The 17,004-nt window shown below is 33.2% G+C and overlaps 1 protein-coding gene across 1 annotated transcript; it reads left to right on the forward strand.

The window, feature by feature from the left end:
• Positions 1-5,150: 5,150 nt before the first annotated feature.
• RpLP0 (ribosomal protein LP0) lies at positions 5,151-14,725 on the forward strand. Its single transcript, XM_072520722.1, has 6 exons — positions 5,151-5,262; positions 5,454-5,547; positions 5,764-5,854; positions 5,936-6,238; positions 6,768-7,129; positions 14,512-14,725. Exons 2-6 carry the CDS (start codon positions 5,494-5,496, stop codon positions 14,650-14,652), a joined length of 951 nt encoding a protein of 316 aa, XP_072376823.1. The 5' UTR covers positions 5,151-5,262; positions 5,454-5,493; the 3' UTR covers positions 14,653-14,725.
• The last annotated feature ends 2,279 nt before the right edge of the window (positions 14,726-17,004 follow it).

The raw sequence follows: 17,004 nt of genomic DNA on the forward strand, positions 1-17,004 counted from the left end.
ATAAGAAGACGTGGTTCGATTCGGTGACCCGGGTCTTTCAGGTCAATCATTAAAATTATCCGTTCATATGGACCACTATAATAGACTTCAATCGTTAAACTAAACAGAACAGACTACGGGACCATTGACTCGATAATTCGAATGTATATAATTTTACAGTTTTGCAGCGTAGGGGCTTCTCCGTTTCAATTAAATTAGGACCGCCATGAATTGACCGATCAACGTGTCGATATCAGACAGTTCGTTTCGTAAACACTAGACAGCGTCATTCATAGGGTCATTCGAATGATAAGGTCACAGAACGTAGTTGTATCAATCACAGGCCATCGAAAGGATTTGATCTTTGTGAACGAATCATTCGTGACCTCATCACTAATTTATAGTAACATTTTTGTATTTGTATGATGCATTGAATTTTTACTAAAGGTTACACTGAGCAGCTGTGCTGGGAGCACTGAAAGCACTGTTACAGTTTAAATAGCTTACTAATAAAATTGTCACATGAACCAAGGATGTTTTCTTCAGTATTAATATACTTGATTAATAATGAGCGTTTGTGAAACATGTAGCCTTTAAACTATAAGCTATATAACAATAACTTGGTATATATACTTAATATGCGAGAGTCTAAAACTCCTAAACCAGAAATGCATCGACCCCTTTGATCGAATACTAAACTGACACTGACTAATATGCGAGAGTTGAAAACTCTAACCAAGAAGCGATCAGTTAATTCGGGATACAATGTGACACTGACTACGTGACTCCTTTAAAATTATCACATCACCTATCAGGGGCCAGGGAAAATTTCTTCGAAATTTCTATTAGGTAGCTAAAACCCCCTTTTGAATGATTGCTAACCGGGGATTTTCTAGGTACCAGTTTTTAATGGTTAAAAACAGCTTTTGAATGCTTTATACCAGCGATTTCTTTGTAATTTGCTCGGAGAAAGTTACCTCTGCAGATCCTATGAAATTATAAATTGTTTGCTACCAGTGGCGTAGCAGCACGGACAAATTTCTTACAGAAATTTATTCAATGTGAGACATAGGAATTAAAACTTTCAAGCTATGTAATGAAATCTGAAACAGAAGAAAATGACCAGATGATTGGTGTGCGCTCACTTTCATACCCATCTACAAGAAAGGTCCACCAACTGGTTTTACTAACTACCGAACTTTAGCCCTAATCTCCGATGTAAGTAAAGTTCTTCTTACTATAATTAACGAGAGATTAAAATCAATACTTTTACCACAGATCCCTCAAGAACGAAGTGAATTTGTCCCTGGAAGAGGCAAATGAAAACATGTTCTAAATCTGAGACAAATTATAAAAAAATCTAGAGAATTTAATCTAGAAACATATTTGTGCTTCGTGGACTATACGACATATTTGTACTTCGTGAAGTGTTCGATAAAGTGAAGAGGCATAGCATGTGGCGAACACTAAAAGAAATGGTCATCCTCGAACATATAATATATCTATATATGTACCAACTGCATATCAAAAATAAAACTAACGTAAGAGTCAACAACACATACTCCGATATCTTCAAATATATAACGCCGTCTATAAGGAGGCATTCGTCAAGGATGTGATATTTCTCCCACGCTATTTAATATACAGTACGTAATTCTTTTAGCTAGACATAGGTAATATACGTTGAGGTAAGTTTGACAACTGTGCTTTATTTAAAGTTATTGCGATGCAGTTAAAAACCTTTGAAAACCCCCTTTATTGTGGGGTATGCCCACCGCTAAACAAAAATATAGAAACCAAAAGTAGTTAAACACAAATAAATAATTCATTTAAATAAATTGAAAAAACTATCGTATCAGTGACATTTTCTTAATAAATTTGACATTTACTAATGTATAAAACTAGAGGTGGAAACAACAATTATATAATTTTTAGTCAAAAAATGACATCAGCTAAAAGACAAAATGACTCTTAAAAATAATGACACTTAAAAACCTAAGTATATACAAAAGATAGCCACTGTCATTAATAACCAGTAACATATCAGATTCTAAGGTGCCAATGATCGAGTCATCTATAATTGTATGCTGTAGGCTTTCGCTTATTGTGGTGGAATATTGGCATAGTATCGGGAAAGCGGAGTGGCTACACTTACCTCAATGTCCAGCTATATCCAGCTAAAAGATTTACGAACTGTATATAGTGAACACTGTATATAGTGCTAAAAAGCTAACCACAGGAACACCTGTAGGAAGAAGAAGCAAAGGCCGACCGCGAATTAGGTGGTTAGATGGAGTTGAAACCGACTTACGGATATTAAAAATCAGAAGATGGCAACATGTTGCCAGAAACCGAACAGAATGGCGACGAATCTTAGAGCAGGCCAAGATCCACAGAGGATTGTCGAGCCAAAGATGATGATGATGATGATGATATAGTGAACACACCATACGCATTGTCTTCGATGGATGGCAAGGAGGAATAGCAGTCGGAGGTCAAAAAATTAGCAATCTCGATTATACTGACGACACTTTAGTACTAGAATCATCAACAGATGAACTTAATACATTATGAACAGACTAGATACTGTTAATCGTGGATATGGACTTAAAATTAATTCACAAAAAACCAAACTGATGGTAATCTTACAATGGCCAGATCAGCAAAGGTCAAACTTACTAAAACCTTTTTTTATATATCGCTACCTATGTTGTAGAAACTTGCACCATAAAAAGGTCCGACACACGACGTATAATGGTCTTTGAAATGTGAATAGATCGTAGAATGATGCGCTTATCCTGGACAGCGCATCGCACAAATAATCTCAATATTAACAGAACCTGACATCAACACTAGGCTTTCCACAATCATCAACCAAAATATATTGAAGTATTTTAGACACATAGACAGAAGAAAGAAAGGTATGAAGAGATTAGTAGTTGAAGGCAATGTAGATGATAACAGAACCCGAGGAAGATTGCCACTCCGATGGCCGCACCAAATAAAGAGCACCACTTCTGTCTGAGGCAGCACATCACTCCTAGGAGAGAGAAGAATGGACAGTAATCGTCAAATACTATAATATTTTTAGAGTTTAATATTTGAAATGTGAATAGATCGTAGAATGATGCGCTTATCCTGGACAGCGCATCGCACAAATAATCTCAATATTAACAGAACTTGACATCAACACTAGGCTTTCCACAATCATCAACCAAAATATATTGAAGTATTTTAGACACATAGACAGAAGAAAGAAAGGTATGAAGAGATTAGTAGTTGAAGGCAATGTAGATGATAACAGAACCCGAGGAAGATTGTCACTCCGATGGCCGCACCAAATAAAGAGCACCACTTCTGTCTGAGGCAGCACATCACTCCTAGGAGAGAGAAGAATGGACAGTAATCGTCAAATACTATAATATTTTTAGGAAGGATTATCCATAAATCCATGAATCCCCACCCTTAATATCAATGGACGCACATAGTGGTTAATCTGTAAGTTTTATCATGGCATCTTTTATTCTAGGATAACATTTGGTCTGGGTACTTATTAGTGATCACGCCTACGTTACTCTTCAGTAGAGCAGTTTTGTTACTTATAGCACTACAATATTTTGGGAAGGGTGTAATAGGTTTTCACTTTTTTGTTGTAATTTTCTTATCGGGAGTAATTCTTATAGAATCGGTATGTTCAGCAGCCTGTGTCACAAGTTTTTTTTCGAAAAGTAGTTGAAGATTTTCGTAGTATGACGATTTTACTAATGTCAATATCCTGCTCCCTCGCGTTCTTGAGCTTCTTTATTTAAGAGTACTTGAATTATCCCCTATTGTTAGTTTCTGTCTCGAAGTTTCTGAACCTGGTACCTCTTCTTTCTTTCGCTGGTCATACCTTTTGAAATTAGTTTTGTTGGTATTTTGACTCTTTTTGACTGTTTTTTTTTGTCCACGCTATTACCTTGGGTGTTGCTATTGACTAAAAGTATATTACAAAAAATAATTTAGAATGATATTAAAACACTATAAATTATAATCATATATATCATTGAATCAATGGGAAAAGGAAAACATAATAAAAGAACAGAAAAACAAAGACTGTTTGCTAGTAAGCTAAGAAAATCCAAAACAACTAGAAGGAAGTGTAAAAAACAAACTAAACTACAAATGATATATAATATTGTTTTCGGCGTCTCATCATGACAAAACTATTCGTTATTTCAAATTTATACAAAACTATCAAGAACTTTATATACGCTTGTTAGATATTAAAGTCTTGTAGAATCGCTTTCAACAGAACATTATATATTCTGATGTTTGCATTATTATTTGTAAAGTTTTGTAGCGTAGATGATAGAATGAGTTTATGTAAACTTACGTTGACAATTGCTGTATTTTTTGTAAAAATATCTATAAGTTGTACAAATAAATGGTTTCAAAATAATAAAGTGTATTGCAAAGTTATTTTATTATATTCACTATTTTATTCAACATATACCTACTGAACCTTACTTTCAACTACATCATAACTTATTAGTTAAGCTATGAGTATCACTATATATTGTGTTTTGAGATTTTGCTTGATACTTCTTTATTCTCCAACATTCTAAGGCGATGTCACCAACATTCTAATCATTATGTGTGTTTAATATATATTAACATTATGTGTTTAATATACATATATTACCGTCTCTATGAATGCATATTGAGAGCTGCAGTGAAGACAAGAAAGAAATTACAAAGCCTAATTTAAAAAATTTAAAGTCAAAATGAAACTGTGTGGAATGGTTCCATTTCGCACTATTTTTCGTTTTCCAACCATTTCCAAAGGTTTGCTTTCTACTAAAATTTAGGCTTAGATTAACAGCCATTAAGTAATAAACATAAAGGCATGTATAAAACATCAAAAACAAAGATTAGCGATATTTTTACAATCAATATGTAAAACAAATATTAATTGGAAATATCATTTATTTAAATACATACTATACAACTGTAGAAACTGCATATTAAGTTGCCTGTCTGTAAGGAATTTTTTTTAGTTTCAGTATTGAATCAAAAACTGTTGAATATTCTCTATTCTAAAAAGTACCATATATAAAAACCAATATTTTTTATACAAAACAATTCATAATTGATAAAATCAAACACAAATTAATTAAATTAAAAAAATAAGTAGCTGAATACCTAGAAATACATAAGATATGACAGTTGACACATGAAGATGAAGTGACGCGACAGCAAGTTCGACATTTCTCTTTCATTGCGCCGTTGTTTATTGCCGAGGTAGGTTGAATATTTATTACAGATATTTTAAAATATTAAAACCATCTTAAAACAATTAATACTCTACAATAGCCTAAATACATAAGAAAAGATGATTGAATGTAGTGAATACAATATTTTCTTCACCAATATTTTAAATTATAAAAAATATTTACGTGTGAGGTTAAGTATTAATATGCTTGGTTTTTCAGTTCTTAAATTCGAAAATACGAGTCCCTAACCACTTTAAAGATGGGTAGGGAGGACAAGGCTACTTGGAAGTCAAAATACTTCACCAAACTTATCGTAAGTTTTGTTTCTATTTGTTATTTTTTATCGTTTTTATGTTACCATGATGAACGCATGTATCTCAATGCCTTCCGTCTCATACTAGAGCTAGAAATAGTTGAACCCACTAGTATGTGGAAGGTGTCTGTTGATAAATATTTTCTGACAAAATCGTATTTATGATTAGTTGGAAATTTATTGTTGTGGATATAAAATGAATGATATATTTTTTAGCAATTACTAGAAGACTACCCAAAGTGTTTCATTGTGGGCGCTGATAATGTCGGCTCAAAACAAATGCAGCAAATTCGTATTTCATTGCGAGGTAAGTTTGTTTTATTTTATAAATATCACACCTTGGGTTGCTACAATTTATTCAGAATCTCACTTGTAATCTTAATTTTAGGAAATGCCGTCGTTCTTATGGGAAAAAATACCATGATGCGTAAAGCTATCAAGGGCCATATTGAACACAACCCTGCTTTGGAAAAGATCTTGCCCCACATCAAGGGTAATGTAGGTTTTGTTTTCACCCGAGGTGACTTGGTTGAAATCAGAGACAAACTATTGGAAAACAAAGTCAAGGCCCCTGCTAGAGCTGGTGCCATTGCTCCATTATCTGTCATCATTCCTGCCCAAAACACTGGATTGTTCCCTGAGAAGACTTCTTTCTTCCAGGCTTTGAGTATCCCAACCAAGATTTCCAAGGGTGAGTAAACAGAATTATACAAAATAATAGTGTAAACATCTTAGATTTTTATGTTTTTGCCTGGATATGAATTATAGTTAATTCGTTTACCAAATTCCCATCAGTAAACATGAGCATGTGTTGATATTCGCCATCTCATTCGTCTAGAGGCTATTAAATCTAATTTATTACCTTAAGCAAGACAGATTCTCATGTTACAGATCCTAACTTGCCATAATTTTAAATTAAAATTGTATCGTGTTGATTTTTAAGTTAATATATTGTGTTATATTTATGTTATAGTTATTGTTAAGTTATTTACTGGTCGTGTTATTTTTTAGAGTTTAGTTTAATTGTGATATAATGATTAAATTTCAAGAAATTCTTACACTAACAGTTTCAAAAGTAAATATTTTTAAAAATCATATGATACATAGGTCGTACATCAGTACGACACTGTTTGGCTTACACGTAGTTCTATTGACGATTGGGAATTTGTAGAATGAATATGGTTTAGTTTAACATTATTTATTGTTGTTTTATTTTACAGGTACTATTGAAATCATCAATGATGTCCACATTCTTAAACCTGGAGACAAAGTAGGAGCTTCCGAAGCCACATTACTTAACATGTTAAACATTTCTCCCTTCTCATATGGTCTTCAAGTTGAGCAAGTCTATGACTCAGGCACTGTATTTGCTCCAGCCATTTTGGACATCAAACCGGAAGATTTGAGGGAGAAATTCTTGGCCGGAGTAGCCAATTTAGCTGCTGTTTGTTTGTCCATTGGATATCCAACAGTTGCTTCTGCTCCACACAGTATTGCCAATGGGTTCAAGAACTTATTGGCTATTGCTGCTGTTACTGATGTTGACTTCAAGGAAGCAAAGACCATCAAAGAATACATCAAGGTATTTATTTATTTTTGTAGAACAATATTTAAATATCTCCACTGATCTTGTAGTATTTTCACAATTGAAGGTTAAAATAAGTTTTTAACATTTTTCCCATTTGGTCCCAGTGAACATAGCCTCAAATTAGATGTCAATTAAGTTTCACATAAGAAAATATTGCTTCAAATACAAAGGGAAAGCAGAATGACGGTATTAGATTTTTGTTTTGATACAGTGCAGCAACAACCGTTGATACATATTTCGACCTCCTTAAGTCTCTTCAGAACGGTATAGTCACTGCTCTAATCAGTCAGATTTGAATTCGGTTTCGCTAAGTAGAAATCGTTTGATTTCTCTTTTTGTTTTGGTTTTACAAAGGGAAAGCTTTTAAATTGTACATTTTTTTTTATATTATCTGGACATTTTTCACAAATGGGTCCAGTGAAGATAGCGTCAAATGGGTTTGACAAAATGAAATTTTGGTGTTTGGCAGTGTTGAAATTTACATTACAAATGAAAAATATGCAATCAAAAGCAATAAGAAATTTAAAAACTAATACTTAACAATTACCAAACAAAGAAAAAGTAAATAGTAAAATATCAGTATAAATAATAAAGTAAAAAAGACATCTATTGCGATCTGGCAACTGGTGGTTTGAGGTGCAAACTGACTCTATTGCCAAATCTATTCGCTAACCTATCAAAGGGCAATTGCCAAAAAAAATTTCTAATAATTAATTGCAATTAATATCACACGAAACAAATATTAATTTATTAATGTTTTATGTAAGGTATAAAATTGCAGAATCCATAAAATAATATAATAAAAATGTACATTTTAAAAGCTTTATCTCTTTGTATTTGAAGCATATAACATATATATTATAAGGACATGGCAACACTGCTCTTCTGCAATATTTTGTTCTGTGAAATTAAATGCTAACCTAAGGCTATTTTTAGTGGGACCAAATGTGAAAAACATCCATATTATTTTATGGATTCTGCAATTTTATACCTTATATAAAACATGACATTTTACTTTTTAGTTTTAAAAACTGTTTTAAAACTATATACTTTTTCTTTTTTTGTTAATTGTTTGGTAAAAGTATTAGTTTTTAAATATCTTATTACTTTTGATTGCCTATGTTTCATTTGTAATGTAAATTTTAACAGTACCAAACAAGTTTATTGACCTTTCAATTTCCACTTCAGAAATCATTCTCAAAATACTTGCAGCTTTCGATTGGCCCATTGAGAAGTGTGAAAATGACCACATTTTTGTATGTCTTAATGAAAGAGTTTCTTAGTACATTTTACTAAAAATTTAAATATTTTATTTTTATCACTTTCTATGAAATAACAGATCACAAGGTACAATTTTTAAATAATTTAATTAACCATTTTTACGGGATGAGACATTTTTAACCATTTTTAATGTGAGATACTGCACATTTATATGAACCAGCAGCTTAAACAAGCATTTAAAAAGGTGTTGGTCCTATAGTACCAATGTGGCCCATCATGGCAATACTAGTGTGGCAGGGAACATATTAAGCTCCATAGAGGTTCACATTGTACTATTTTTGTAGGATGTCCCAATGTATTAATAACAATAATTTTATTATAACTAAAAATGCTTTAGCCACTGTTGTGTAACTGTTCAGTGGAAAACGGAAATCTTGAATTCTTCCAGTTACTTGTTGCTAAATATTATTTGGACTTCCCGTGGTTTTAGTAAGGAACACAAGACCGTAAATTAAACTATTTAATACTTCTATGTAAACGTTATAATATGAAAAAACTTAATTGTTTGTAATGAAAATAAAAAATATTACAAATATATTAATATTATAATATTATACTACATGTTGTTACTTCGATGAATTGAAACAGAATACTTTTTCCGTTTGCCGGAGGAGGGTTGGTTTTACCATCTTTCCGTTAAGAAGTAACGGGACTTCTTACTTATCTTCCCTTAGCGACAAGCTGTCGCCAAGCTATGCTTGCGTCGTTACAAAGACGACAGATCCGTCGTCAGGTCATTTAGATTTTAACATAAGCCGCCCCCTTTGAACGCCATAAGGGGGTTCAAAAAACTCAAATATATAATGTCCAAAAGTCAATATGAAAAACTAAAGTTGATTTTCGTTCGGTAGTACACATAACTTCACAACCGGACGTTTGTATACGCCAGAGTTTGTTTTTAGCGTTACACTACGCACAATTCCGTCACTGCCGGCATGGATGTCAGTTACTCTACCTAAGGTCCATCTAAGAGGTTCCAGTCCATCTTCTTTAACAAGTACTAGGGAACCAATCTTGAGAAGGGAACTGCATTGTTTCTTCCACTTGACGCGGTGCTGAAGAGAAGAGACGTATTCTTTGGACCATCGTGTCCAATAACATTGCACCATTTGCTGCACCCTTTGAAATCTGCTCAACCTGTTTTCCATAACATCTAACAGATTGCGGTCAGGAACTGATGTGAGAGGTGATCCAACCAGAAAATGTGCAGGTGTGAGAGGAAGTAGGTCTGAGGGGTCATTAGACATAGGAAAAAGAGGTCTGGAATTGAGAATTGCTTCAATTTGAATCATAACAGTGGAAAACTCCTCATAGGAGAGAACCGTATTGCTAATTACTCGTTTAAGATGGTATTTTACCGATTTTACCCCTGCTTCCCAGATACCACCAAAATGAGGTGAACGCGGCGGAATGAATTTCCAATCGATACCCTCAGAAGAGAGTCTGTCATGTATGGCAGAATTGTTAGTTTTGAGAAAGTTGGAAAGTTCATTGTTGGCACCTTTAAATGTGCTCCCGTTATCGGAAAGAATAGAAGCGCATTTACCCCGTCGAGAAGTAAAGCGTCTTAAAGCTGCTATAAAGCATTCCGTAGTCAGACTACTCACAACCTCTCTAACGACATAGCGTCCATTGAGAGGCCAATATTTCTCTCGCAAGGAAGATAAAAGTAGCTGTGGACCAGCATGCTGTAATTTCATGTGTTCATGCCGTACAAGTATGTCTGTAAAATGATGTTTTTGTGGAATTACGATGGGATGCTTTCTCTCGTATGAGATGTCAGCGTTGTGAATTCTTCCACCAACTCGAATTATGTCATCTTGATCAAGAAAAGGATTCAGGGTGAGAAGTTTGCTTTTATGATCGACCTTGCCATGCTTTTTGAGATGTGTGAAATCATCAGAAAAAGACTGATTTTGCACAATGCGAATAAGACAAATCAGAGAACAGGCAATTTCTTCACATGTTAAATTGGTGAAGGTTCTTTCTGGCATGGTTAGCCTGGAATTTTTGCAGAAACGTAATATGTAGGCTACAATTCGTTGTAATTTAGTTAAGGAAGAAATTTTGTAAATAATGTCGAGATTCATGCAAATTCTTACGGATAGATTAACAGAAGATCGAAGTTCAGGAATTTTAACCTGTTTGAAGGGTTGATGAGGCCATAAATTTTCAGATAATAAAAGCCATGGAGGGCCATGAAACCATAGATCGGAATTTTGTAGTGCCGTAGGTGAAATACCACGTGATAATAAATCTGCAGGATTTTCCTGTGTGTTTATATATCTCCAGGAATTAGAATTAGTCAACGATTGAATCTGTGAAATCCTGTTCGCAACGAAAGGTTTTAACAAGTTGGGAGATGTATTGATCCATGCTAGAACAATGTTGGAATCACACCAATAAACAATTTCATCAAAATTAATTTGTAGTGATTGCTTTACTTTGTCCACCAATTCAGATAAGAGTAGGGCTCCAGAAAGTTCAAGTCGGGGAACTGTAAGAATATGTTTCAAAGGAGCTACCCTGGTTTTGGCACAGAGTAAATAACAACTTATATTTCCTTGAGCATCTAAGGAACGAATAAAAATACAAGCACCATATGCTGCAGTAGACGCATCGGAAAATCCATGTAATTGTATGGATGTAAAATTTGAAACAGTAATATATCTAGGGAATTGTAATTTATTAAGATTGACTAATTGGGATTGATAATTTGACCATTTTGTATGAATATCCATGGGTACAACTTCATCCCAGGAAATTTTTAGACGCCATAAGTCTTGTAGAATGATCTTAGCGGTTATTGTAACTGCTGCTAAGAGACCAAGAGGATCAAATATCTTCGAAATTGCAGAAAGAATGTGTCTCTTAGTAATCCTAGAATTGTTTGCAGTAGGTTGAACATTAAAGAAGAAAACGTCTAATTTGGGATTCCAAAAGAGACCCAATGTTTTGACAGTTTCATTGGAACCTATGTCCAAAGGAGTGTTATCTATATTATCGATTTTTAATTCGGTTGAATTTGATTTCCATTTACTTAAATGAAAGCCATGTTTTGAAAGTAATTCAGTGGTTAAAGATTGAATACGTTTAAGTTCGTCTAAGGTGGAAGCACCGGTATGGAGATCGTCCACGTAAAAATCGCGTAAAATGATAGACGAAATATCAGGAAATTTGTCAGAGTAAATGTGAGCTACTTCTTGCACACATCGCGTTGCTAAAAAGCTGGCGGAAGCAGTGCCATAAGTCACAGTATTTAGAGTATAAGTCTCAATAGATGAATTTGGATCAGATCGCCACAATATTTTTTGTAAACAACGCTGATTTTCCTTTATAAGAATTTGTCGATACATTTTAACGATATCAGCAGTTAAAGCAAATTTGTGTTTTCGAAAACGTAAAATAATAGTAAAAAGATCGTCTTGTAGTGTAGGACCTACCATAAGTATATCGTTCAACGAAAAGCCAGTGTCAGTTTTAGCAGATCCGTCAAATACGACACGAATCTTGTTACCTTTGTAAACGCAATGATGAGGTTTGCCACATTTGCGACAGCCAGAAGATTTGCAGTTTTTAGTAGGATGTCCAGAACGTAAACAATTGATGCAAAGTTTTAAACGTTTTGCTTCGTTTAAGCGAGAGGTTGGCTGTAATTTGCTAAAATTAGGACACGAATAAATAAGATGATTTTGTGAACATAATGAACAATTTAAAGTGTTGCTGTTATTGTTCGTAGATACAAAAGATTTTGCTTTGGTGCGGAGTTTATCATCGTGATTATTAAGAGATTCCAGAACTCTACATTTTCCTTTTAAGAATTCTGTGAGCTCATTTAATGTGGGTAAATTTGTAGCGTTATCTTTCAACGATTGTTCCCATTCGCGGTGAGATGTGTTGTCCAATTTTGTAGTGACTAAGTAGATAATAAGAGGATCCCAACCTGTAATGTCTATTTGTAAAGATTCAAGAGATCGTAGATGTCGTTGTAAACCGTCTAATAAGGCTCGCAAATCATTATGTGAGTTTCTAGAAATGTTGGGTAAATTGAAGAGCTTTTTGATGTGGTTATTAACCAGAAGTGGTTTATTTTCAAACCTTTCCCTTAAAAGTGACCATGCTGTGGCATATGTTGCATCAGAAATATCTAAATTGCGTATTGTATCTGCAGCAATGCCCTTTAAGGATAGTCTCAAATAGTGAAATTTTTGTATGTTCGAAAGTTCGGAATTTGTGTGGATGATAGAGTTGAAAGTGTCTCGAAAAAATAACCAGGTGTCGTAGTCGCCTTCAAACGAAGGTAAATTAATGGTAGGTAAACGTATATTTTGTTGAGAAATGTTACCTTCACTTGTGGAAGGTGTAGATGATTGGAATATCTGACCAGCAGGAGGAGTCGAAAGTTTGGCAAGAAGTTCTCTAGCTAGGCCAGTGATAGAAAAGAATGGATTTTCAAAAGATGCTCGTTCCTTGTCATGAATAGTGGATGCATTTGTAGTATAGTTTGGGTCAGCAGCCTCAATAATTGATTGAACATTATCAAAATCGTCATAGAGCTTCTCAACTTTCTCAAGGCGTAACTGTAAATCCCTAAAGTTAATTTCAGTTGCAGGTAACTCTTTGACAGAGTTAAAATAATTCGAGAAACGAGTTAAAGTGCCCTTAATTGAAGTGCGTTTAATTTTAGCATTATCAGCAGCTTCAGCCATAGTGACAAGTAAATTTATTAAATGTAAAATAAGTAAGGTACAATGTTAAGTATTATAACTTGTGTGTTAAATGAAAATGTAACTAAATGTAAATTTTTTGTGCTTAAAAAATATAAAATAATAAAATTGCTGTAATAAAATAGCACAGAAAATGTGTAAATGATTAAAGTGATTTAGATGTAGCTTTATTTAGTTATAAAGCGTGCCCGAATCGTTGGAAAGCCGAATCGGTTGGTAAATAGTACCCAGAAGTTGTAAATTAAGAAAATATGTCAAATATATCCAGAAAGGATGTAGAAATGACGATAAGGTGTGATTACGATTACGCAAATGACGAACCGTATTGGTTATAGAACCCAAAAGTGTAAATTATAGCAAATTATAGTAAATACATCCAAATAGGACGTAAAAATATATATGTTCAGTGATGTAGTGTAAGAATGCAGAAATTATTTAAAAACAAATCAAATTAGTTATTTTTAAATGTAAAATAAGGAATAAAACCCTGTAATAGTACACCACCGCGTTTACACCAAGTAAAATAATCAAATAAATGTTTCGTATGTTGTACAAAATAGTGAGTAATAACAAACAATTAAGATAGAAGCAGTTTTCCACCGAATTGAAACAAATCAAATGTAAATCTCATGTGAAAATGTAAAAAATGAAATAAAGGTAAAAGGAAAAGCACTAACCTTTGATATTTCGTATTTCCAAAGCAGCAAGCATCCGGCTCGAAGGACCAGTATGTTGTGTAACTGTTCAGTGGAAAACGGAAATCTTGAATTCTTCCAGTTACTTGTTGCTAAATATTATTTGGACTTCCCGTGGTTTTAGTAAGGAACACAAGACCGTAAATTAAACTATTTAATACTTCTATGTAAACGTTATAATATGAAAAAACTTAATTGTTTGTAATGAAAATAAAAAATATTACAAATATATTAATATTATAATATTATACTACATGTTGTTACTTCGATGAATTGAAACAGAATACTTTTTCCGTTTGCCGGAGGAGGGTTGGTTTTACCATCTTTCCGTTAAGAAGTAACGGGACTTCTTACTTATCTTCCCTTAGCGACAAGCTGTCGCCAAGCTATGCTTGCGTCGTTACAAAGACGACAGATCCGTCGTCAGGTCATTTAGATTTTAACAAGCCACCATCAAATGATTAGCCTTCTTGACATTCATTGTTTACTTAAAATTGACATGATGTTTCCTTACCTATTCTTAATGGCTCCTATCTGGTATTAGAGCTAGAAATAGTTGAACCCACTAGTACCTGGGAGTTGAATGTAGAAAATTTTAACTGACCAAAATTTGTACTGTAAAATTTATAACTATGTATATACTTCATTGCTAAAATATTCTTAATAATTCCAGGATCCCAGTAAATTTGCTGCCGCAGCTGCTGCTCCTGTAGCTGCAGCTGCCGCTGCACCAGCTGCTGAGGCTAAGAAAGAAGAGAAGAAGGAGGAATCTGAAAGTGAGGATGACGACATGGGCTTGGGTCTCTTTGACTAAAAAGTTTTATATTTTTGATACGTTATTTGCTGTTTTGCTGAGTCAGACTGTCAAATAAATGAAACAAGTCTAATGTGTGTTTTATTTCTGTGGTGTTATGGCAAAAGTTGATATGTCCAAATTGCTGTTTGTTGTTAAATAATAAAAACAACTTGTCCGGTTTATATAAAATTGTAGTACTAAAATATGTGGACCAAATGGTATAAGACCAAAAATATATGGACAGCACTTAAAGCTTATAGTTACAAATAAAATTTATTAGGAGGGAGAAAATCGGAGAGGAAGAGCATATCAACTTTTGCCATCTTTTTTTGCTCTTGATAAGACATATCAAAGTAAGGAGATTGATAAAAATTATTTGCAAACTTAACAAATATGTATTGTATTGGTACATCATTCCAGTAAATAGTATAAAAGGTAAATATAATTGATCAAATAATTATACATTATTACTATTGTCAGAAGAACAGCAATCCTTGATTTCAGTGGCTTGATTAGACATTCCAAGACTTTAGTAAAACTGGTGATAGTCTTCATAGATTAATAGTAAAACCTTTTTGTTAGTGTTAATTGGCAGTGGTTATCATAACATCCTAGTAGATTTAAATTGTTTAACATTTGCTGGTCTTCCTCTTTTACTTCTTAAATCCAAGGTCTTGAAGTCTTCATCTAGACTAAATTTAATTTTAAAACTCCAAATGGTTCTTTGTATCTAATCCATCTTATTTTTTTTACCAATTGATTTTAATCCCTTCATTACTTGTAGTTTTTTAATTACATTTAAAAACTTAGAAAATGAAAAAAAATTTGTTAATTCATGAACTCAAAAGGACTTTGTCCTATGTACCAACAAATTGATACCAGTCACAAGGAATCGTTATGGAAATGTCTTAGTTTTTTTTATCTTTTTAAATTAGCGTGATCGACATCACACTAGATGCGTGTGACCAGAAAGTAGGAATTTTTGATCTATCACTTTATTATCCAGTAACTCATCATTATGCTCATATTATTATTGGGGTTTTGTTCGCCGCGAGTGTCATAATCTGTTATTACGTGTGACACATTAGAAGGTAAACTGCAGTTTCTTAAATAAACAGGACGCAATATCTTCTGAGTCTCTTTTTGCCATTTGCAATACCTTCATGCCATATAAAACAGTCGGTTATGCCTGCACTGCCTCACTAACTGTTGTTTTTAACGTTTGCTGTCAAAGATCGTGTGTAACACTTGCTGGCTTGCTGCAAAACAAACAAGACATCGTTTTTCAGATGAGATTGCAGCATCAGCTTTATCAATTCGTTTGATTTAGTAACCCATATTAGCGGCTTCTTTGTGTTGATTATACTCTACCTGTATAACAGTTCTCTCGTCATTGCTTCAATTTCATAGTAAAAATATCACACGAATTACAGGTGTCAACTTGTGGCCTCTTAAATTTGTATCCCGTTGTTTTATTGTGTATTGTTGTTGTTTATCTTGTTGCAAGATGCAGGTTTACAACCATTGCTTTCACGATCTTTTTTATATTCATCGAACATATGTTTAATGTTAAGATTGCATGTTTATTACTAGACTTCGGCAAATATGCAAATAAAAATGTAGAAAATATGCGCATAAATATGCACGTGTTTACCCGAAAATATGCAAATATTTTACAAAATATGCATACAAATAAATAAAAAAATCGTAAAATAGTAACAATTTTATTTAAAAAAAAAGTGTACATAACTAAATATTTCCTACTATTCATTAAGATTTACATTTATTTTAAGTAACTACATCATTTTTAAGTATGAATGAATAAACTTATTTAGAATTATGGTAACAATAAATGACCAAGTGGTGTTCAAAATTTTCTAACAAAAACTTGTGGCTTCTGTCTGAGTACATATATTTATATATGGAAAAACTTCGTTCAACATCAACTGATGTAACGGGAGCATTTTTCAAACTAACCAAAACATTTGGTTCTAAATTAATTGTTTCCGAAATATTTCCAGCTAGAACACTGACTACTTCAGAAAGAATATGGTAACCTTTATTTTTTTCCATAGTAGCTTCAAATTTTTTTAAAATATCTTTTCCAATATTACCTCTAACGTTCCGACAACATGACGCAAATTCTTTTATTAACGCTGTACTTTCGAACAATGACAGTTTTGGTGATTCTGAGTAATTTTTTTTTGAACAAAACTAAAATTTGATTTTATAAATGAAAGTTCTTGTTGAAGCAAGTTACTCTGAAAAGTTTGTTTAGAATCCAAAAGAGATTGGGAACTTTCATCTGTTAACGTATCAATTATGTTCTTTATTTTAACAAAATGATCTACATAAAAATTAGCTGCTTCT

This window comes from Diabrotica undecimpunctata, chromosome 1, assembly GCF_040954645.1.
Source record: "Diabrotica undecimpunctata isolate CICGRU chromosome 1, icDiaUnde3, whole genome shotgun sequence".
Taxonomy (NCBI): Eukaryota; Metazoa; Arthropoda; class Insecta; order Coleoptera; family Chrysomelidae; genus Diabrotica; species Diabrotica undecimpunctata.